Here is a 24671-nt window from a genome sequence, read left to right on the forward strand (position 1 = left end):
ATTGAACAAAAATGAATAAAAATTTTATTAAATTTTATTACTTAATATTAATAATAAAAGATAACTAATTTATGACATACTAACAAAATTAACAAAATTAACTAATGATTTAAATTGTAATGATATGTTGTTTTGGGCTAAAGTCGGGAATAATTGTTGTTTTATTAGATTTATGGATAATAAGTTAGGAAAACTTAAAATCTTTTTAGTTTTTGAAAAAAATATAAATATATTTATCATTTTATAACTATCTTTATATAAAATTTCATCCATTTTTATTAATTAGTTTATTAAGTAATAAATTAAGTAAAAAGTTACATATGTTTTTTAAAGCCATTAAAATTACTGAAAAATTTAGAAAATTGAGTTTTTAAAAAATATATAATTATATTACAATATTTATTAATTAATTATTTCATATCACATATTATCATCCATTTTTTATTACTAACTTAATTAAAAATAAATTAATAACATGTTTTTTAACTAAATTATTTAAATGGAGTTTTTTAATTTGATTTTATTTTTATAAAAAAATGCATAAAATAGTTTAAACTAACATAAAAGAATAAAAATTAATTAATAATTAACTATTGGACTAATAGAATTAATCTAGTTTCAAAACACATTGTCATAATAATAATACTAAAAATGATTGGACAACATCATCAATCAACAAATGAGGATGGTGGTTTTGTTAGTTTAATAAAAATTGTCATTGTATTAACAGTATTATTACTACAAGATCCAAGCGTTTGGGTTAATCCTAATTTTACTGGTCGAGGTAATTTTTAAATATAATATATATATATATAGTATTATTATCATTGTTTATATATATATATATATATATATTATTTAAGTAATTTATAGAATACCAAAAAATTACATTTAATTAAATTTAACATAGTAAAAAATATTATTATTATTAATTTAATTATTTAATAATTTTGTATCTATTGTTTGTGCTAATAATTAGGTTGTGAATCTGATTGCTAATTGACTTATTGGCTAAAAAATGTATTAATTTATTTAATGGGAAAAAGAAAAACCAACATTAAAAAAGTTAAACAAAAAATTAGTAAAATAATACTAATATAAGATGAAACAAATAAACAATAATTTTATCTTAAATTATTAATTTCTCAAAATTAAATTTAAATAACTTGTGTTTATTATTATTATTCTTCAAATAAAAATATTTTAATAATAAAATTGGTTTTTAAAAATATTTTATGTATTTGTTTAATTTTATATTACTATTATTTTATTATTTTATATTATTATTTTAAATATTTTATATTTAATTTTAACTTAATGTGATAATACATTTATACTTTATACTAAATATACTATACATATCAATAATTATTATATTGAGTATACCTATTAATATACTGTATTAATTAATCATATAAATTAATCAAACCTTTAATAATAATAAAAATTATTAATAATTTATAAGTACTTATAATATCAATAATTGAACTTTGTTTTAATTTTATGAAATTATTTTATTTTAGTATAAAAATAAAAGAAAATCAAATAAATAAAAATTTATAATAAAAATATTCAGCTACTAAATATTATTAACTAATTTTAAATTGTATTTATTTATTAAATAAAACAAAGATTATTAATTAATTATTTAAATAATTAAGTCATGTTATAAATATTTATAGTAGTTAAAAACTATAATATATTTAGATAAAATTATAAATATTAGTATAGCAGTATCTCATAATTATGAGATTATAATTAATACCCTTAAAGTTACCGATAAAAAATTACTATAGCTTTAATCGTTAAGATTACAAAAAAAATTGTATTAATAAAAATTAAATAAGTTAATATGAAATATTAAATGTTAACTTCAAGTGTTTACTATTTCATTTGAATTAAGATTATAATAATTTATCATTAAGATAATTATAATTCAATTGAAAATATACCTAAGTATATGTTAGATAAGGTTAAGCAGGTAAAGTTAATTATTCTAATAATCAATATTTCAATAAAATTTAATACTTGAACTTTGTTTTAATTTAAAATTATAATTTTTAATTAATACATACTATATAAAAAGCTCATGAAATTAACTAAATTTATAAAAGTAAAAAATATTATTTATAATATTTAAGTATATTACTTTATATTAATTAGAAAACAAACAAACAAACTAACTTATTATGATTAATAAATTTTATTTTAAATTTTTAATTGTAGTTAGTAACATATTTATTTGTGTTTATTCAATAAATTCAATTGAAATTAATAATAATAATGTAATCTATTCGAATTTTTCTTTAAAATTTAATTATAATATATAAATAATTATTATTAATTGTAGTTATTTACTTTACTAATTGAACTTACTGATTTAATACAACTGCATTTAATAATAATAATAATATTAAACTAGTATTTATTTATCACGAACTCCTGAAAGGAGTACGTATATGCATTCTAAAAGTCTGTCTGTCTGTCCCACAAGGACATAGGTTCGAATCTAGGCTCAGTTACAAAAATATTTTTTTGATTTTTTAAGTTAAGGAGTTCTTTTCAAGCATTTTCAACTGGTTTTTTAATAAATAATTAAAAATATTCAATATAAACTTATTATTATTATTATTATTATTATTATTATTATTATGTTTTGTCTAAATTAGGAAACACTTGACTTATCCGACAATAGTTTTATCTATATATGCGGTGGATGGGATGGGACAACACAATTGTCAGTGTGTTATAAATATAATCAACAAACAAGTGTTTGGCAATCAATACAATCCATGTCTATTAAACGTATGAGTTTTAGTTTGATTTCAATGGATTCAAAATTGTATGCAATCGGCGGTTGGAATGTATGTAGAAATTTGTTTTTCTTTAATTTTTTAATAAAAAATAAATAAATGTATTATAAAAAAATATTCTTTATATATATAGGGTAATTATTTAAATAGCATTGAAACATATGATCAACAAACAAATCAATGGAAATCTATAGCATCGATGAATATAATACGCCGGTATTTTATATAATTAAAAATTAGTTTAAAATCAATTTTATTTTAAAATATTTATAAATTAGATTTATTAAATTTTATAAAGTAATCATGATGCTACAGCTAATACAAAATCATATATATGTATGCGGTGGTGAAAATGGTAAGTCTATAACTAAATTAATTAATTATTTGACTCTATTAAATTAGTTTAATTAATAATTATTTGAATTTTATTATTATTTTATCCATCACATAATATATAAATTACATATATTTATATTAACAAATTACATATAACCAATTTTTGCTACAAAAATTTTATTATTGCATATTTTATACAATTTTTGTTTTATTATTGTGTATTATGTTTAATATATAATATAAAATGTTAAGTATATTATATATATTTTTTGTAAATAATATAAAACAATAAACATTTAGGCAATGTTATCAATTTTTGTGAATATTATTCACTAAATACAAATCACTGGTCTATTGGCCAACCAATGAGTACGGAAAATCATGGTATGGCAGTCATAGCTGACAACGGATTTATTTATACTATTGGTGGTCAAAATAAAAATGGAGGTAATTATTTAAATTCAATAGAAAGATACGATACAATAACACAACAATGGCAACCAATGGCTAATATGAGATATACTAGGTTAGTTTTTTTCAATTTATTTATTTAAAATTAACTTGCTTACAGTAAAAATACAGTAAAACAAGTAATATTTAAAAAAAATTATTTATTTTTTTTTTGGAATATTTTATAAGATAAAAATTAATAATATATTTTTAAAAATATTTTAAGATGTTATTTTGGTTCAGCATCATTTATGGATAAAATATATGTTTGCGGCGGTTGGGGTAATAGTAATTGTCAATCATGTGAAGCATATGATCCGAAAACAAATCAATGGACACAAATTGGTTGGTTTGTTATGATTTTTTTGTTGTTATGTAGTTTTTTTTGTTGAATTGTATATTAATTATGTTATTATTATATTTTTATTTATATAGCATCAATGATATTAGGTAGACGCTTTTTTAAATTGATTTCTCTTAATGATAAATTATATGCATTGGGTGGCATTAAAAATGGTATTTATTATTTTTATTAAACAATATATAGTTATATAGATTATATAATTAGTTATTTTATCTTATTTAACGTTATTATCAATTACTATTTTCAATGTAATGTATGTTTGAAATATCTATTATATTAAATAAATAGTTATTATAAAATTTTTATAGATATGAATATAACCGAAACGGTTGAAGTATATGATTATAAATCAAATCAATGGTTGTATACGACATCATTGCCTATAAAATCCAGAAGTTTTGGAGTAAAAATAATTTATAACTTAAATAATTTAACATACAATTTATTAATTGTTTTATTTTATTTTTTTTAGGCAACTGTTATAACATAATAATGAAATTATATACAAAATTTAAATTTAGTAATAATTATTTTGAAAAATTCTAATAGTATAATTAATTATAAAATACATGATTTTTCAATAATAATTACACTGGATTATTTAATTAAAATTAAATTTCAAGTAAATTTTTATAAAAATTGATCATACTAATTTCTTTCGAAATAATATTTATTTTTAATTTTGCAAATTTTATTAAATGATAAAACAATAAATTTTCTAAAATTATTATTAGATATTTAATTAATTTAATATTTTAAAGAACAGATATATAATAGAATAATAATAACTATTTTATTAAATATTTATTAAAAATCAAAAAATAATATTTTCGTATTAAAAAATTTAACTATTCTATCTATATTTAAAGTATATTATATTAATTAACATTAAATAAAAACAAAATATTATTTAATTTAATAATTTGTTTTTATTTAATGTTTTAACTAACTATTTATAAATGAATATACTGTATTATTTATTATATAATCTATTATAAGTATTTATAATATCAAAAATTGAACTTTGAGTTAAGTTTTATAAATTATTTTATTTTAGATTTAATATAAAAAAATAAATCTACAGTAAAAATATTTAACTAAATAATCATTAATAAAAAATATTACACAAATAAATATATTTACAAAAAAATTAATTTAATTTATTTATTAAATAAAACAAAGATTATTAATAATAACGCTTATAATGTTAATTATTTAAATATTTAAGTCATGTTACAAACTATAATATATTAATATAAAAATATAAATACCTGTATATTATGAGTTTATTGTTAATACACATAAAGTTACAGATAATAAAAAATTACTATAGTTTTAATCGTTAAGATTACTAAAAATTAAATAAGTTAAAATGAAATATTAAATGTTAACTTTAAGTGTTTCACTATTTCATGTGAATAAAGATTAAAATAATTTATCATTAAGATAATTAGAATTCAATATAAAAATATAGTTACATATATATTTTTATATAAGTATATTTTAGCAACAAGAAAAAATTAATTAGTATTGTGTTGTATTCAATTGATTTAATAGTTAATTATATATATATATAATTGGCATATTTTGCACATCCATACAAACAATATGCCCGGTTATGATTGCAACCGATTTGTTAATCTAAGTCCATCGGATAGGGATGAGCTAACATGTAGTATATGTCTGAACATTATTTGCTGTCCAGTTATAGCCCAGTGTTGTCTCCAAACATTTTGCAAAGACTGTATCAACAATTGGCTGTCGACTAACAATACCTGTCCGTATGATAGAAAAACACTTACTAAGGATGCATTAACCCGACCACCCAGGTATGTAAATATTTTTTTGTTATTTAATATTTAAGCAATTCAATTATTAAATTAGTTTTCATCTAAACTTGGTAATAATATAATATTTAATAAAATAATTTAGGTTAAATATATTATATAGATTTGAATGTTGTTTTGTTAGAGTTATAATTAATATGTTATAAATTATTTTAATTCTAACTTTGTACACGTTTATGTTGTAAAAACTATTATTAAATTAATTAATTAGTTATTAGTTAAAATATAATATAATTTTTTCTATTAATATTTACTGTTTATATCACATTTTATTGAGTTACGGCTATAAAAAAATTAAATACTTGTTACTAATATTAAAGTAAACTTTTTGTAAATTAAATAATTATTTATTATTGTCTAGAATTATGTATCACATTATTCATAACATTATGTCATATTTTTTCAAAGTAATATTTTTAATTAATTAATTATAACTTTATCTATCACTTTAATCATAACTGAAATCATTATAACATTATCTCATGAATAAATAAATTTTTGTTAAAAATATAATATTAATTTTAATTTATATTCATTTATATATATATATATTGTTTATCAAATTTTATTGAATTTTATAAATTTAACTAAATATTTATTTGTTTTGTTAGAGTTATGGTTAATATGTTGGGAAAACTTCAAATCAAATGTGATTTCCGGGATAACGGTTGTACTGAAGTAATAATATTAGAGTATCTGACAAATCATTTAAACAATTTAAACAATCCATTAAACAATCAAAGAGAAGAGTCTTTGTTAAGAAAAATCAATGAATTAGAGGCCGAAAGAGAAAACTTATTAAAAACAATTCAAGATTTAATAAACAGTCAACAATTGACTACAAGTTTGAGTAATGTTCGGGTATTAAATTAAATTATTAAAAAATAATAGATTACTAAAATAAAAATTTAATTTCATTCATAGCTAACCAAAAATACAGTTAACTTACCATCGGTATCATCACCGGTAGTATTAAGTTTAATATTTATATAAAAATAATTAATTACTAAATTAAGAGAAAMRCAATTATTTAAGTAAAATTCATTTATATTWTTATAAATTCYAATAAAAAMTGATTTCATTTATAAATTATTATTATATATTTAATTAGAAAGTATAAAACTTAATTAAATTATATAAAATATATTTTAGTTTAGAAATAAGAAAATCATATAAAAATGATTATTATTTTGTTTGTTATGTTTTTATGTTTTTATGTTTTTATGTTGTTATGTTGTTATGTGTTCACAAATTATATTTATTAAAAATTATATGTTAAATTTTTTATTAAATATATATTTTATTTTTATAAATTTTAGCAATCAATTGACTTATCTGATAGCTTTATCTATATATGCGGTGGATATGATGGGACATCACGATTGTCTGTATGTTATAAATATAATACACAAACAAGTGTTTGGCAATCAATACAATCCATGTCCACTCCAAGGGTTGAGTTTAGTTTGATTTCAATGGATTCAAAATTGTATGCAATCGGCGGTTGTAATGTATGTAAAATCTTATTAAAAAAATATAAATTATTATTTATATTAAATTTATTTATAAAACATATAATAATTATATATTAAAGGGTAAAAACAATTTGAATAGTGTTGAAACATATGATACACAAACAAATCAATGGAAATCAATTGCATCGATGAGTATAATACGCAGGTATGTTAAACAATTAAAACAAAATTATTATCATAATTAAATATTAATTAAATGTATTAAATGCTATAAAGTGGTCATGATGCAACTGTATTAGAAAATACAATATATGTATGTTGTGGTTACAATGGTAAGTGTATAATAAATAAATATAAATTATATAAAATAATATTTAATTTATTAATTTAATTTATATATAAACTAATTTAACATAATCTATTCACATATATTTATATTTAGTAAATAATATTTCATTTAACAACAGAGTTTTTATTTGAATTTGAATTATTTCTAGACATTAGAAAAATGTAAGGTATTGTTATATAAAACGCAATTTGAATATAAATTAATATTTATATAGTTATAGATTTTTAGTAAATTAATACAATTTATTAGATGTATAGATTTTAAAGATAAATGAGAATTAGATTAAAAAAACAAAAATAATAATGAAATTTTAAACATAATCTTTAATTAATTATTGATAATAATTATTTAAAAAATAAAAACTTTCTGCTATTTGTAGAGATATAGTCATTTAGTAAAAATCAATATCAGCTAATGAAAACAAATCAAATAAAATGTTATTAAATATTTTTATATAAACTAAATTATATTTCTTTAAAATTTAAGAGAGATAAACTTATTTATGTAATTTAATATTACAGACAATACTATAAAATCATGTGAATATTATTCGCAAAATAATAAAGAGTGGTCTTTTGTAACACCAATGAGTCACAAAAGGAATGGTCTGGCACTGGTAGCACACAATGGATTTATATATGCTATCGGAGGTAATAATGGTAAAGAATATTTAAATACAATGGAAAGATATGATACAAAAACACAACAATGGCAACCAATGGCTAATATGACAAATACTAGGTTACTTTTAATATATAATTTTATATATTTATTTAAACTTGTAATCAGTATAAATATGCAATACACAAATACTTTTAAAAATTTATTTTTATTACATTTAATATTTTTTATTTTAAGAGGTTATTTTGGTTCAGCATCATTTATGGGTAAAATATATGTTTGCGGCGGTGAGGGTAATAGTGATGGGAAATCATGCGAAACATATGATCCAAAAACAAATCAATGGACACAAATTGGTTGGTTATTATTAATTACTATTAATTATTATACTTTGTACTTATATTTTATTTATAGCATCAATGCTTTTAGAAAGAGCTGGTTTTAAATTGATTGCATTTAATAATAAATTATATGCATTGGGTGGACAAACAAATGGTATATTTTATTTATTATTAATATATTATTAACAAAAATTGGCATATTTATTATAATTTTATTAATCTATAAATAGTTTTAAAATTTTTCTTTTTTATTACAATTATATAATTTATTTAAAATAACTATAAAGTTTATTAATTGTATATAAATTATTTTTCTATTTTAATTAATCTATAAATTACACATAAAAAGATTTAATTCTAAAATAAATTATTTTATTTAAATTATAGACAAGAAACCAACAGATTCGGTTGAAATATATGATTATAAAGCAAATCAATGGTATTATACGACATCATTGCCAATAAAAGTCGCAAGCTTTGGGGTAAAATATTAAATGATTTGTTAATATTTTTTTTATTAATTATTAAATTGTATTTTTTAGGCAACTGTTATATCAAAATTATCGAATAAAAATTAATTTATCATAGAATTTATGTTTAATAAAAATGAGTTTTTTATTATTAATTATTTTATATTTTTTCATATTTTTATTTAAATGTTTATTGTTAATATATTTAACTAAATTATTAACAATTTAACAATAACATTAATTTAATATCAACATATTTTATTTTTATATAATCAATGTAATTGTTAAACACTAAAAAATAATATAATAATAACAATATTACTATAATTATTATCAAAAAAAAATATTAGTTAAATATAATTAAAAAAATTATTTTATGTTATTATTTCATTTAAATTAAAAGTATAATTTAATGCTAAGATAATTACTTTATGAAATATTGTTAATATAAATTCTATATAATAAAGTATATAAATATTTAAATATATATATAAATTAGTATAAGTTAACAGCAATAACAAAAATATAAATTAAGTATTAAATGATTTTTTATAGTATTAAATAATAATTAATAGTTAATTACAACTAAATCATATATAATATACAGAGTTTAATAAATAAATATTAATTAATAATTAAGTTATTTTAACTATTAATAAAATTTTAATTTACAGTAATAACAATATATAAATTTTTATTAATAATTTATCAGTGTTATGTAGTTGACGCATTTTTAGAATATTATTATAAATTTATTTTAGTTAATTATAAAAAATGTTATATTTATATATATAATTTTATATATATATGGGTGTATACATTAGCAGTCTAATTGTTAGACAATTAAAGTTAATACAGTAATAAAAAATACTATAGTTATAATCATTGAATAATAAAATTTATTGCTAAAATAATTAGCAAAAAAATAAAATATAAAATAATTGTAGTTTTAACTGTTTATTTCATMATTTAAAATTATTTATCATAACTCATGTTACAAATATTTATAATATTATAAACTAAAATAATAATATACTTATATAAATTATGTATTTTTAATTAAAAGTCTAGTGTTATTACACTAATAAATTTACTATCATGTATATTATGTTCATATGCATTAGTAGCATTGGTAGTATGGTTAAGATAAATTAATTTATGACTATTATAAAAATATAGTCAATTTATCTAAATATTTATAAAGTGAACAAAAAATATAATTAATTGCTATTGTATTGAATTCAAATGATTTAAAAATAAGTTATTAGTAATAGTTAATTGTATTAAAAATTGACAATTAGTATAATGTTGTATTCAATTGATTAAATAGTTAATTAAAAATTAACATATTTTAAACATACATACAAAATGCCTGGTTATGATTGCGACAGATTTGTTAATCTAAGTCCATCGGATAGGGCTGAGCTAACATGTAGTATATGTCTGAATATTATTTGCTGTCCAGTTATAGCCCAGTGTTGTCGACAAACATTTTGCGAAGACTGTATCAACAATTGGCTGTCAACTAACAATACCTGTCCGTATGATAGAAAAACACTTACAACTGAGGCATTAACCCAACCACCCAGGTATGTCTTGCCATATTGTTTAAAATAATATTTTTAATTAATTAATCATTTTAATTATAATTTTAAAGTTAGTTTATTTAAAATATAATGAATAAAAAATCTATTCGTTCAAAATATAATATTGATTTGAATTTATATATATATATAGGGTTAGATCAGATTCTCTCCCTCGTATTATTTTCATAAGTTCCTTATATTCCCTGTTCCCTGAGAAGACATTTCCTTGTGGTACCATCTATCGTACCCTAACTCACTTCACATAATGTTTAATTAAAACCACATTTGTATAGTAAATGTCTACAAAATGTATTTAAAGTTTTTACTAAATGTTTAATATTATTTGAATCACATTTTGATTGAGTTATTACTAACATAGTAGTCCCAATTGAAACACATAATCATTGAGATTATATACTTTTTAATATATGACAAATTATATTTTCACTTTCTAACGATCAAGGGAGGGAATATAATATATTTTCCATTTTTTCCGGGATAATTGGAGGGATTTTATTTGGGAACTTACCTCCCTGGGAATCTCAATCTAACCCTAACTGGTTATCACATTTTATTAAATTTTATAAATTTAACTAAATATTTATTAATTTTTTGTTGTTTAGAATTATGGTTAATATGTTGGGAAAACTTCAAATCAAATGTGATTTCCAGGATAAGGGTTGTACTGAAGTAATAATATTAGAATATCTGACAAATCATTTAAACAATTGTCGATACAATCCATCAAACATTCAAAGAGAAGAGTCATTGTTAAGAAAATTAATGAATTAGAGACCGAAAGGGAAAACTTTTTGAAAGCAATTCAAGACTTAATAAATAGAAAACAATTGACTACAAGTTTGAGTAATCTTCGGGTAATTAAAATTTAATAAATCATTTAAAATAATAATCAATAATTGTTTTAATAGATTACTAATTAAATTTACTTTCATTTATATAGCTTACCACAAATACAGTAAACTTACCATTGGTATCATCTCAGGTAGTATAAAGTTTATAATTTAAAAAATAATAAGTAAATAGAGAGATATAATTATAATTTAAATTTTTGTATTTTAAAAAAGTTGATTTTTCAATTATAAATTACAATTAAAATTACTATTATAAAATTAATTAACTTCAATTATAGCAAACAATTTTATTTTATGTTAATTTAGAAAACAATTGATTTATCGGATAGTTTTATCTATATATGCGGTGGAAATGATGGGACATCTGTATTGTCTGAATGTTATAAATATAATACACACACAAGTGTTTGGCAATCAGTAAAATCAATGTCTACTCCGAGGCATTATTTTAGTTTGATTTCAATGGATTCAAAATTGTATGCAATCGGCGGCAGTAATGTATGTAAAAACTTATATTGAAATAAATGATTATTAATCTTTAATTAATTTATAAAACAAAATTTATTAATTTATATTAAGAATGAAAACAAATTGAATAGCATTGAAACATATGATACACAAACATATCAATGGAAATCAATTGCATCCATGAATATAATACGCAGGTATTTATATAAAATATAAAAATTATGTTAAACAATTAAAATAAAATTATTAGAATATATAAATATTAATGTATAAATTATTTTGAAGTCAGCATGATGCAACTGTATTAGAAAATAATTTATATGTATGTGGTGGTTTTGATAAGGATAATAGTAAGTAAACAATTTATAAGATATAAAAACAATGTATAAAACATTTTTATTTTAAAATAGTATATTCTCGTACAAGTCAATTCTTATTTTAATTTATAAAATATTTTTAGTAGCAATAGTTTTTTAGTAACAATTTATATATATTTAATATATGCATAATTTTATAGATATATCATCATAATCATAATTCTGAATTGATAATAAATTTTATTTAAAAAAACGATATTTAATTTTTAATAATAGAAATTAAACAAATAAAAAAATATTATTCTAATCTATTTATAAATAATAAACTAAATAATTTTTTTTAAAATTAAGACATTTTTATAATTCTATTTTACAGTAAATGTTATAAAATCATGTGAATATTATTCGCCAAATAATACTAATGAGTGATCTTTTACAACACCAATGGCTACGGAAAGAAGTGTTCTGGAACTGGTAGCACACGAAGGGTTTATATATGCTATCGGAGGTAATAATTTAAAATCATGTTTTAATACAATGGAAAGATATGATACAAAATACACAACAATGGCAACCAATGGCTAATATGAAATATAAAAGGTTAGTTTAAAAATATGTCTATATAGATTGTATATTTATATATTATAAAATCTTATATACTTGTAATCAGTATTATTATAGAATATTTATTAAATAAATAAAAATAAATTTAAATAAAATATTTATTAAATATTTGCACTTCAGATTAAAATACAAAAACAATTTTTAAAGTTTAATTTTTTTAATATTAATAATTTTATATTTAAAGACGTAGTTTTGGTTCAGCATCATTTATGGATAAAATATATGTTTGCGGCGGTGATAGTTATAATAATGGGAAATCGTGTGAGACATATGATCCAAAAACAAATCAATGGACACAAATTGGTTTATTATAATTACTTACAATTATAATTATTATAATTTTCTATACATATTTTATTTGTAGCGCCAATGCTTTTTAGAAAGAAGTAGATTTAAAAACGATTGCATTTAATGATAAATTATATGCATTGGGTGGACGAACAAAAGGTATAATTTTATTTATTATATTGTATAAATGTTATAACATTGATGGGTCAATAGACCGATCACGTAGTTAAATATACTTTCCTCCAAACTTATATCAATGTAATTAACATATTTTTTTAATGAGTCTCCAAACCATTGTTACTATGATACTGAAACTATTTATATTCATACACTAAATGCTTACTTTAGAATCTCTATAAATACATGTATTTATAACACATTTAATTCCGTCAATTGTTAGTTATCATTATTATACTAATTTATAATATATATTATTTTCTATATATTGTATTTTATTTAATAAAGTTTGTGTTCAATTGAATAAATTAACTAATTATAAGTGAATGATCAACTAACGATCGGTCATACAGGTTAACACACCATATGATCGGTTCTATTGTCTCTCAATATTAATTTATTTACATAATTTGCCTTTACGTAAATTTATTAAAATTTAATTAATAATAATTTAATATTTTTCTTTTTTAAATTGATAATTATTCTAAAATAACTATTTTATTATTTTTATATTATATTTTTCTAATTTCTACTTAAAAAATTCTTAAATAAATAATTATATTTAATTTATAGATTATGAACCAACCGAAACGGTTGAAGTATATGATTATAAAGCAAATCAATGGTATTATACGACATCATTGCCAATAAAAGTTTTAGGCTTTGGGGTAAAATATTTAATAATTTGTTAAATTTTTTATATTAAGTATTAAATTTTATTTTTTTAGGCAACTGTTATATAAAAATTATCGAATAAAAATTAATTAATCAGAATTTAAGTTTAATAAAAAATTAGTTTTTTATTATTAATTATTTTATAAAATTATCATATTTGAATCAAATGTGTATTGTAAATTTATTTCACTAAATTATAAACAAAACAAATAGCTTATAAAGTTAAAAAATATTTTATTTTTTTATAAGCAATGTAATTTTTAAACACTAAAAGATATTATAATAAAAAATATAACTAATTATTATCAATGATTAGAATATTTATTACTAAAAAGTAATTAGTTAACTATAATAAAAAAATTTATTTTATGTTATTATTTCATTTATATTAAAAGTATAATTATCTACATTAATTAAATTCAATTGTTAATACACTAATATAAGTTACTATGATAAAAAATATTACTATATCTTAAGATCATAAAAAAATTATTAATAAAGTTAAAATAAAATATTAACTTTAAATAATTAATATTATTTCATATATTAGTAATATAATTTATTGTTAAAATAAATTAATTTATGACCATTATAAAAATAATGTCAATATATCTAAATATTTATAAAGTGAACAAAAAATATAATTAATTCCTATTGTATTGAATTCAAATGATTTAAAAATAAGTTAATAGTAATAGTTAATTATATAAAAAATTGACAATTAGTATTATGCTGTAATCATTGATTAAATAGTTAATTAAAAATTGTCACATTTTAAACACACATACAAAATGCCTGGTTATGATTGCGACCGATTTGTTAATCTAAGTCCATCGGATAGGGCTGAGCTAACATGTAGTATATGTCTGAATATTATTTGCTGTCCAGTTATAGCCCAGTGTTGTCTCCAAACATTTTGCAAAGACTATATCAACAATTGGCTACACTAACAATACCTATCCGTATGATAGAAAAAATACTTACAATTTTTTTATAAGCAATGTAATTTTTAAACACTAAAAGATATTATAATAAAAAATATAACTAATTATTATCAATGATTAGAATATTTATTACTAAAAAAGTAATTAGTTAACTATAATAAAAAAATTTATTTTATGTTATTATTTCATTTATATTAAAAGTATAATTATCTACATTAATTAAATTCAATTGTTAATACACTAATATAAGTTACTATGATAAAAAAAATATTACTATATTTATAATTTTAAGATCATAAAAAAATTATTAATAAAGTTAAAATAAAATATTAACTTTAAATAATTAATATTATTTCATATGCATTAGTAATATAATTTATTGTTAAAATAAATTAATTTATGACCATTATAAAAATAATGTCAATATATCTAAATATTTATAAAGTGAACAAAAAATATAATTAATTCCTATTGTATTGAATTCAAATGATTTAAAAAATAAGTTAATAGTAATAGTTAATTATATAAAAAATTGACAATTAGTATTATGCTGTAATCATTGATTAAATAGTTAATTAAAAATTGTCACATTTTAAACACACATACAAAATGCCTGGTTATGATTGCGACCGATTTGTTAATCTAAGTCCATCGGATAGGGCTGAGCTAACATGTAGTATATGTCTGAATATTATTTGCTGTCCAGTTATAGCCCAGTGTTGTCTCCAAACATTTTGCAAAGACTATATCAACAATTGGCTGTCGACTAACAATACCTATCCGTATGATAGAAAAATACTTACAACGGAGGCATTAATCAGACCACCCAGGTATGTCTTACCATATTTTTAATTAATTTATTATAACTATGAATCATTTTAATTTAATGTTTTTGTCAAAAATATAATATTGATTTGAAATTCTATATATTTATACTGTTTATAACATTTTATTAAATTTTTATAAATTTAACTAAATATTTATTTTTTGTTTTGTGTTAGAATTATGGTTAATATGTTGGGAAAACTTCAAATCAAATGTGATTTCCAGGATAAGGGTTGTACTGAAGTAATAATATTAGAGTATCTGAGAAATCATTTAAACAATTGTCGATACAATCCATCAAACATTCAAAGAGAAGAGTCATTGTTAAGAAAAATCAATGAATTAGAGGCCGAAAGAGAAAACTTATTGAAAAAAAATCGAGACTTAATAAACAGTAATCAATTGACAACAAGTTTGAGTAATAATCATATAATCGAAATTAATTTAAATAATTATAATAATAAATAATAATAATAATTGTTTTAATAGATTAATAATTTTCTATCATTTATATAGCTTCCAAAAATACAGTAAACTTAGCATCGGTATCATTACAGGTAGTATTAAGTTTTATAAATTAAAAATAATAACTAATTTAGTAAATTAAGAAAAACACAAATTTATTAGAAAAATTATTTAAATTTTAGTTAATTGAAAAAACATTTATTTCATTTTTATTTGTGTAAATTAATACAAACTTTGATTTTATTTTCATTAGATTTTATTAAATTAGAAAGAAAAACTTAATAAATCTATATAATCTATTGCTTAGTTTAGAAATATAGAAGTTAGTAAAACTTATTAATTTTTTTGATTGTTATGTTAATTATTAGCAATCAATTGACTTATCCGATGGTAGTTTTATTTATATATGCAGTGGATATGATGGGTCATCTGTATTGTCTGTATGTTATAAATATACTCTTCGCGCCATATAAAGGTAGCGAAACGTTATTTATGAATGTTAGCCAAAATCTTTTTACACTCTCTTATTTGTATACATTTGATTTGCTTTTGGTGTGATTTTCATCAAATTTTGTTTATTTGTTCAAAAGTTATAGTCATTTAAATAAGTGGTGTCAGAGTTTTTTTGAACAGTCAAAATGATTTGAAAGCGAACCAGATTCGGGCCATCATTTATTATCAATGGATGAAGACTAAAGAGTTGGAAGTGATTGACCAGCGCATCAACACAGTATAAGGACATATTACTTTAAGTTTTAGTACAATCACCAAATTGATACGTGAATTCAAAAGGTGACAGTAGTCACTTGAAAACAACCCTATTGAGGAACGGCCTGTTTCGGAGAATACCCCGGAAAATGCAGCGATTGTCGAAGACATAATAAGAGCTGATCCAAGTATTACATACCACGAGTTGAAGTACAAATCAGGCATTCGGGGCAAAATACTTTGAAGAATATGTGCTGACCAATTAAAGGTACAGAAGCAATTTTGTGGTTTTGTACCCCATCTTCTAAGTGGAGAGCAAAAGGGGGATAGGTTGGAAAAATGTCAATAAGTTCTAAACCCCTAGAAGAAATTCAGAGATAATACCACCACTAAGATAGTAAAAGTTGATGAAGTGACTATGATTATTACGGGCCAATACTGTCACGGGAAGCAAAGATATTTGTGTCTGAAGATGAAGATGACTCGAAAAATAGAGTATTTTGAGTCGCTTGCGAAAACTGCCTGGGAGGAGGCGTTTGAAAGGTGGAGGAGGCGTATGACCAAGTGCATTCAGGCACAGGAGGATTACTTTAAATAAAATTAAATTTAGTTTTTATAAATTGTTTGTAGTATTTTAATCGCTATCTTTTTATGGATCGACCAGTAATACACAAACAAGTGTTTGGCAATCAATACAATCCATGTCCACTCCGAGGGCTTACTTTAGTTTGATTTCAATGGATTCAAAATTGTATGCAATCGGCGGTTGGAATGTATGTAAAAATTTATTTAAAAATAAAAAATTATTATTTATATTAGAATTATTTTTAAAATATAAATAATTATTTAATATTAAGGGTAAAAACCATTTCAATACTATTGATACATACGATACACAAACAAATCACAGGAAATCAATAGCATTGATGAATATAATACTCAGGTATAATATATATATATATAATTACTATTATGTTAAACAATTAAAAAAAGTAATTATTATAAATAAATATTAATTAAATGTATTAAATATCGTAAAGTGCATGATGCAACTGTAATAGAAAATACAATATATGTATGTGGTTGTTAAAATGGTAAGTGTATAATAAATCAAACATATTTCAAATACGTAAGCTTATTCCTATTTGATTTTCTTAAATATTATTTATTAAGCATTAGTTAAAAAATAAATTTAAAACTTATCATTTAATGAGAAATTTTTATAAAGAATTGTGTATTATAATTTGTAATTTATTTCATGTATAAACTAATTTAACATTTTCTATTTATATATGTTTTTATTTAAAAACATAATTGTTATTTGAATTAATATTGACCTGTTTTATATAAATAAAATCTAATATATGTACAATTTTTATAAGATTTATCATAATTAGATTAAAACAAAAATAATAATCAAATTAATTTCATTAATTAATAATAATTCTGAATTAATTTATTGAAAATAATTATTATTGAAAATATGTTATCCAATATTTGTAGAGATATAGCCATTTAGTCAAATCAATAAAAAATGTTATTAAACTTCTTTATATAAACTAAATTAAATAAACTTTTTGCAAAATTAAGACAGGTAAACTTATTTATATAATTTTATTTTTTACAGAAAATATTATAAAATCATGTGAATATTATTTACCAAATACTGATAAGTGGTCTTTTGCAACACGAAAGAGTACAGTAAGGGTGGTCTGGCACTGGTACCACACAAAAGGTTTATATATGCTATCGGAGGTAATAATGGAAATGTAAATTTAAAAAAAAAATATGATACACTAATAATTAATTTCATATTAAAGGGTAAAGATATATTGAATAGTGTCGAAACATATGATACGTAAACAAATCAATGGAAATCTATAACATCGATGAATATAATACGCGAGTATTGCTATAACTAAATATTTGAATATTTTTTAATATTATTGTTTTCATAAAAAACATATTTATTAAACAAATTAAATTTCATAAAGTGCCCATGATGAAACTGTAATGCAAAATATTTGTATGTGGTGGTTTCTATGGTAAGTGTTTATACCGGTATTTATTTATATAAATTATTTTTATTAAATAAAATAATTTTCAAAATTTTAATGAACTAATGTGTTTATAATATTGTATATAACAATTAAAATAATATCAGCTATAGATTATATAAAAAATATAATATTTAAATAGTTTAAATATTTAAATTACTAGTAATAATTTTTTTGTTATTAAATTTATTTATTTTTTTAAATAACTGTAAAATAAGACATCTATTCTATTCATTTTAATTAAATAAATAATCATTAATATAAATTTATTAAGTTTATACTAAAATTATGATTAACTGTTATTTATAAAAATTGAAATGAAATAAATTTTTAATATATTTTAAATATTTCTATAGATTGTTACACAAATACGGTTGAAATATATAATTATAAATCCAATCAATGGTTTTATACGACATCATTGCCAATAAAAATTGGATATTTTGGAGTAAAATAATTTAAGATATTTTAAGTTAAATTTTTATTCTAATTATTATATTTTATTTTATAGGCCACTATTATAAAAAAAAATTATGATAATAAATTCAATAATTCAGTGATTTTAAGTTCAATAAAACCACAATTTTAATTTAATTTATAAATATTTTTTTTTGTATAATATAATACAGTATAATAATATAGATAGCTTTTTATATGAATAGCTAAAGACAAAATTATTTTTTTAAAAAAATAATAGCAAATGAAACAAATAAACAAAAATTTTATCTAATTATTGATTTCTAAAAATTAATTTAAATAACTTTTCTTTAAAATAATTATTTATAAAATAAAAATATTTTATTAATAAATTTGGTTTTTAAAAATATTTTATGGTGTATAATTTATTTATATAAAATAAATTTGTTATATCTAATTTTAATGTAATAATACATTTATACTTTATACTAAATATATTATACAGTATATAACAATGATTATTATATAATGTATACCTATTAATATACTGTAATATTACCTCAATCTTTTAATAATAAAAATATTTATTAATAATTCATAAGTACTTATAATATCAAAACTTGAACTTTGTGTTAAGTTTAATGAAATTATTTTATTTTATTTTAATATAAAAGAAAATCAATTAAATAAAAATTTATAATAAAAATATTTAGCTATTCTAACTAAATTAACATTATTTAAAATATGTTTACTAAATATTATTAACTATTTTTTAATTGTAGAGTAATTCAAGAGTATAATGTAAATTATTTAAATATTTAAGTCATGTTAAAAATATTTATAATAGTATAACTATAATATATTTATATAAAAATATAAATACTAGTATATTATGAGTTTATTGTTAATACACTTAAAGTTACCAATTAAAAAAAATTACTATAGTTTCAATCGTTAAGATTACTAAAAAAATTTATTAATAAAAATTAAATGCGGTAAAATAAAATATTAAATGTTAACTTCAAGTGTTTACTATTTCATTTGAATTAAGATTATAATAATTTATCATTAAGATAATTATAATTGACATTATACCTATATATATATATATATGATAGCATAAAAATTAATTAGTATTGTGTTGTATTCAATTGATTTAATAGTTAATTATATTAAAAATTGTCATATTTTACACATACATACAAAATGCCTGGTTATGATTGCGACCGATTTGTTAATCTAAGTCCAGCCGATAGGGCTGAGCTAACCTGTAGTATATGTCAGGACATATTTTACTGTCCAGTTATAGCCCAGTGTTGTCGCCAAACATTTTGCGAAGACTGTATCAACAATTGGCTGTCGACTAACAATACCTGTCCGTATGATAGAAAAACACTAACAACGGAGGCATTAACCCGACCACCCAGGTATGTAAATATTTTTTTGTTATTTAATATTTAAGCAATTCAATTATTCAATTAGTTTTCATCTAAACTTGGTAATAATATAATATTTAATAAAATAATTTAGGTTAAATATATTATAAAGATTTGAATATTGTTTATTTAGAGTTATGGTTAATATGATATAAATTATTTTAATGATAACTTTGTACACGTTTATGTTGTAAAAACTATTATTAAATTAATTAATTAGTTATTAGTTAAAATATAATATAATTTTTTCTATTAATATATACTGTTTATATCACTATTGTTTATATCATTAAATACTTGTTACTAATATTAAAGTAAACTTTTTGTTTGTTTATTTGTTTTGTTAGAGTTATGGTTAATATGTTGGGAAAACTTCAAATCAAATGTGATTTCCGGGATAAGGGTTGTACTGATTATAATATCATTAGAGGAGTTGTCAAATCATGTAATTAATTGTCAATACAATACATCAAACAGTAGTCTATTGTCAACAACTTCAGTAAGAGAAGAGTCATTGTTAAGAAAAATACATGAATTAGAGTCCGAAAGGGAAAACTTATTGAAAACAATTCAAGATTTAATAAACAGTCAACAATTGACTACAAGTTTGAGTAATGTTCGGGTAATTTAAATTAAATAATAAAAAAATTAATAGATTACTAAAATAAAAATTTTATTTCATTTTATAGCTAACCACAAATACAGTTAGCATACCATCGGTATCATCAACGGTAGTATTAAGTTTAATATTTATATAAAAATAATTAATTACTAAATTAAGAGAAACACAATTATTTAAGTAAAATTCATTTATATTTTTATAAATTCTAATAAAAACTGATTTCATTTATAAATTATTATTATATATTTAATTAGAAAGTATAAAACTTAATTAAATTATATAAAATATATTTTAGTTTAGAAATAAGAAAATCATATAAAAATGATTATTATTTTGTTTGTTATGTTTTTATGTTGTTATGTGTTCATAAATTATATTTATTAAAAATTATATGTTAAATTGTTTATTAAATATATATTTTATTTTTATAAATTTTAGCAATCAATTGACATATCAAATAGTTTTATCTATATATGCGGTGGTAGTAATGTGAAATATGTTTTGGCTGAATGTTATAAATATAATATACAAACAAGTGTTTGGCAATCAATACAATCCATGTCCACTCACAGACAGTATTTTAGTTTGATTTCAATGGATTCAAAATTGTATGCAATCGGCGGTTGGAATGTATGTAAAATCTTATTAAAAAATATAAATTATTACTTATATTAAAATTATTTTTAAAACATAAATAAATATTTTATATTAAGGGTAAAAACAAATTGAATAGTGTTGAAACATATGATACACAAACAAATCAATGGAAATCAATTGCATCGATGAATATAATACGATGGTATGTTAAACAATTAAAACAAAATTATTATCATAATTAAATATTAATTAAATATTAATTAAATGTATTAAATGCTATAAAGTTCTCATGCTGCAACTGTATTAGAAAATACAATATATGTTTGTGGTGGTTACAATGGTAAGTGTATAATAAATAAATATAAATTATATAAAATAATATTTAATTTATTAATTTAATTTATATATAAACTAATTTAACATAATCTATTTACATATATTTATATTTAGTAAATAATATTTCATTTAGCAACAGAGTTTTTTTTTTTAATTTGAATTATTTCTAGACATTAGAAAAATGTAAGGTATTGTTATATAAAACGCAATTTGAATATAAATTAATATTTATATATTTATAGTTTTTTAGTAAATTGATACAATTTATTAGATGTATAGATTTTAAAGATAAATGAGAATTAGATTAAAAAAACAAAAATAAAAATGAAATTTTAAACATAATTCTTAATTAATTGATTGATAATAATTATTTAAAAAATAAAAATTTTCTGCTATTTGCAGAGATATAGTCATTTAGTAAAAATCAATATCAGCTAATGAAAACAAATCAAATAAAATGTTATTAAATATTTTTATATAAACTAAATTATATCTCTATCTATAGACTTATTTATCTAATTTTATATTACAGACAATTCTATAAAATCATGTGAATATTATTCACAAAATAATAATGAATGGTCTTTTGTAACACCAATGAGTCAGGAAAGGCATGGTCTGTCACTGGTAGCACACAATGGGTTTATATATGCTATCGGAGGTATCATTAAAGATAATAGTATATTAAATACAATGGAAAGATATGATACAAAAACACAACAATGGCAACCAATGGCTAATATGACAAATAATAGGTTACTTTTAATATATAATTTTATATATTTATTTAAACTTGTAATCAGTATAAATATGCAATACACAAATACTTTATTTTTTAACTATAATTTATTTACTAAATTTATTTTTATTATATTTAATATTTTTTATTTCAAGATGTTATTTTGGTTCAGCATCATTTATGGGCAAAATATATGTTTGCGGCGGTTATGGTAATAGTAATTATAAATCATGCGAAACATATGATCCAAATACAAATCAATGGACACCAATTGGTTGGTTATTAGTAATTCAATTAATTATTATACTTTGTACTTATATTTTATTTATAGCATCTATGCTTTTAGAAAGAGCTGATTTTAAATTGATTGCATTTAATAATAAATTATATGCATTGGGTGGACAAACAAATGGTATATTTTATTTATTATTAATATATTATTAACAAAAATTGGCATATTTATTATAATTTTATTAATCTATAAATAATTTTAAAATTTTTCTTTTTTATTACAATTATATAATTTATTTAAAATAACTACAAAGTTTATTAATTGTATATAAATTATTTTTCAATTTTAATTAATCTAAAAATTACACATAAAATGTTTTTATTCTAAAATAAATTATTTTATTTATATTATAGACAATAAACTAACAGATAAAGATTATTTTTTATTTTATTAATAACAAAATTAGTTTTAAATTGATTTATTTTAATTATCAAAAATTTTATTACTTGTAATAATTTTTATTGTCTATTATTAAATTTATTTTGATTAATTCAATAATTAATAAGTAACTAAAATTATTATTAACTCCTAAAAAAAATTATAAAATATTTGTTTTTTTTGTAAATAAATTATTAAATTTTTGTTTTACAAATATTTTTATAGATGGTTACACAGATTCGGTTGAAATATATGATTATAAAGCGAATCAATGGTATTATACGACATCATTGCCAATAAAAGTCTCAGGCTTTGGGGTAAAATATTAAATGATTTGTTAATATTTTTTTTATTAATTATTAAATTGTATTTTTTAGGCAACTGTTATATCGAAATTATTAAATAAAAATTAATTTATCATAGAATTTATGTTTAATAAAAATGAGTTTTTTATTATTAATTATTTTATAATTTTTTACATATTTTTAATCAAATGTTTATTGTTAATTTATTTAACTAAATTATTAACAATTTAACAATAACAATAATTTAATATCAACATATTTTATTTTTATATTATCAATGTAATTGTTAAACACTAAAAAATAATATAATAATAAAAATATTACTATAATTATTATCACATAAAATATTAGTTAAATATAATTAAAAAAAATATTTTTTGTTATTATTTCATTTAAATTAAAAGTATAATTTAATGCTAAGATAATTATTTTATCATACTTTATGAAATATTATTAATATAAATTCTATATAATATA

General features: G+C 18.9%; 4 protein-coding genes and 1 long non-coding RNA gene across 5 annotated transcripts; all 5 read left to right on the top strand.

The window, feature by feature from the left end:
• Positions 1-2442: 2442 nt before the first annotated feature.
• Positions 2443-4053, top strand: LOC128959378 (kelch-like protein 1). The gene is made up of 7 exons (XM_054305323.1): positions 2443-2501; positions 2670-2864; positions 2947-3029; positions 3092-3168; positions 3450-3675; positions 3826-3948; positions 4035-4053. The coding sequence occupies exons 2-7, from the start codon at positions 2793-2795 to the stop codon at positions 4051-4053; spliced, it is 600 nt and encodes a 199-aa protein (XP_054161298.1). The 5' UTR covers positions 2443-2501; positions 2670-2792.
• A 1518-nt stretch (positions 4054-5571) lies between these two features.
• On the top strand, positions 5572-11444 carry LOC128959379 (kelch-like protein 5). Its single transcript, XM_054305324.1, has 11 exons — positions 5572-5792; positions 6422-6671; positions 6735-6776; positions 7130-7321; positions 7405-7490; positions 7562-7617; positions 8156-8375; positions 8493-8611; positions 8670-8750; positions 10532-10655; positions 11276-11444. The coding sequence occupies exons 1-11, from the start codon at positions 5572-5574 to the stop codon at positions 11442-11444; spliced, it is 1560 nt and encodes a 519-aa protein (XP_054161299.1).
• A 177-nt stretch (positions 11445-11621) lies between these two features.
• Positions 11622-12337, top strand: LOC128959389 (uncharacterized). The gene is made up of 4 exons (XR_008484582.1): positions 11622-11655; positions 11831-12022; positions 12104-12189; positions 12278-12337. It is a non-coding gene; the product is annotated as an uncharacterized LOC128959389 (long non-coding RNA).
• An 8358-nt stretch (positions 12338-20695) lies between these two features.
• LOC128959380 (E3 ubiquitin-protein ligase NRDP1-like) lies at positions 20696-21473 on the top strand. Its single transcript, XM_054305325.1, has 2 exons — positions 20696-20916; positions 21273-21473. Exons 1-2 carry the CDS (start codon positions 20696-20698, stop codon positions 21376-21378), a joined length of 327 nt encoding a protein of 108 aa, XP_054161300.1. The 3' UTR covers positions 21379-21473.
• Positions 21474-23019: 1546 nt separating this feature from the next.
• On the top strand, positions 23020-24189 carry LOC128959381 (kelch-like protein diablo). The gene is made up of 3 exons (XM_054305327.1): positions 23020-23235; positions 23375-23504; positions 24115-24189. The coding sequence occupies exons 1-3, from the start codon at positions 23078-23080 to the stop codon at positions 24187-24189; spliced, it is 363 nt and encodes a 120-aa protein (XP_054161302.1). The 5' UTR covers positions 23020-23077.
• Positions 24190-24671: the final 482 nt, after the last annotated feature.

This window comes from Oppia nitens, unplaced genomic scaffold, assembly GCF_028296485.1.
Source record: "Oppia nitens isolate AA-2021 unplaced genomic scaffold, nextdenovo-longstitch-racon4-pilon3 scaffold49_pilon_pilon_pilon, whole genome shotgun sequence".
Classification (NCBI taxonomy): domain Eukaryota; kingdom Metazoa; phylum Arthropoda; class Arachnida; order Sarcoptiformes; family Oppiidae; genus Oppia; species Oppia nitens.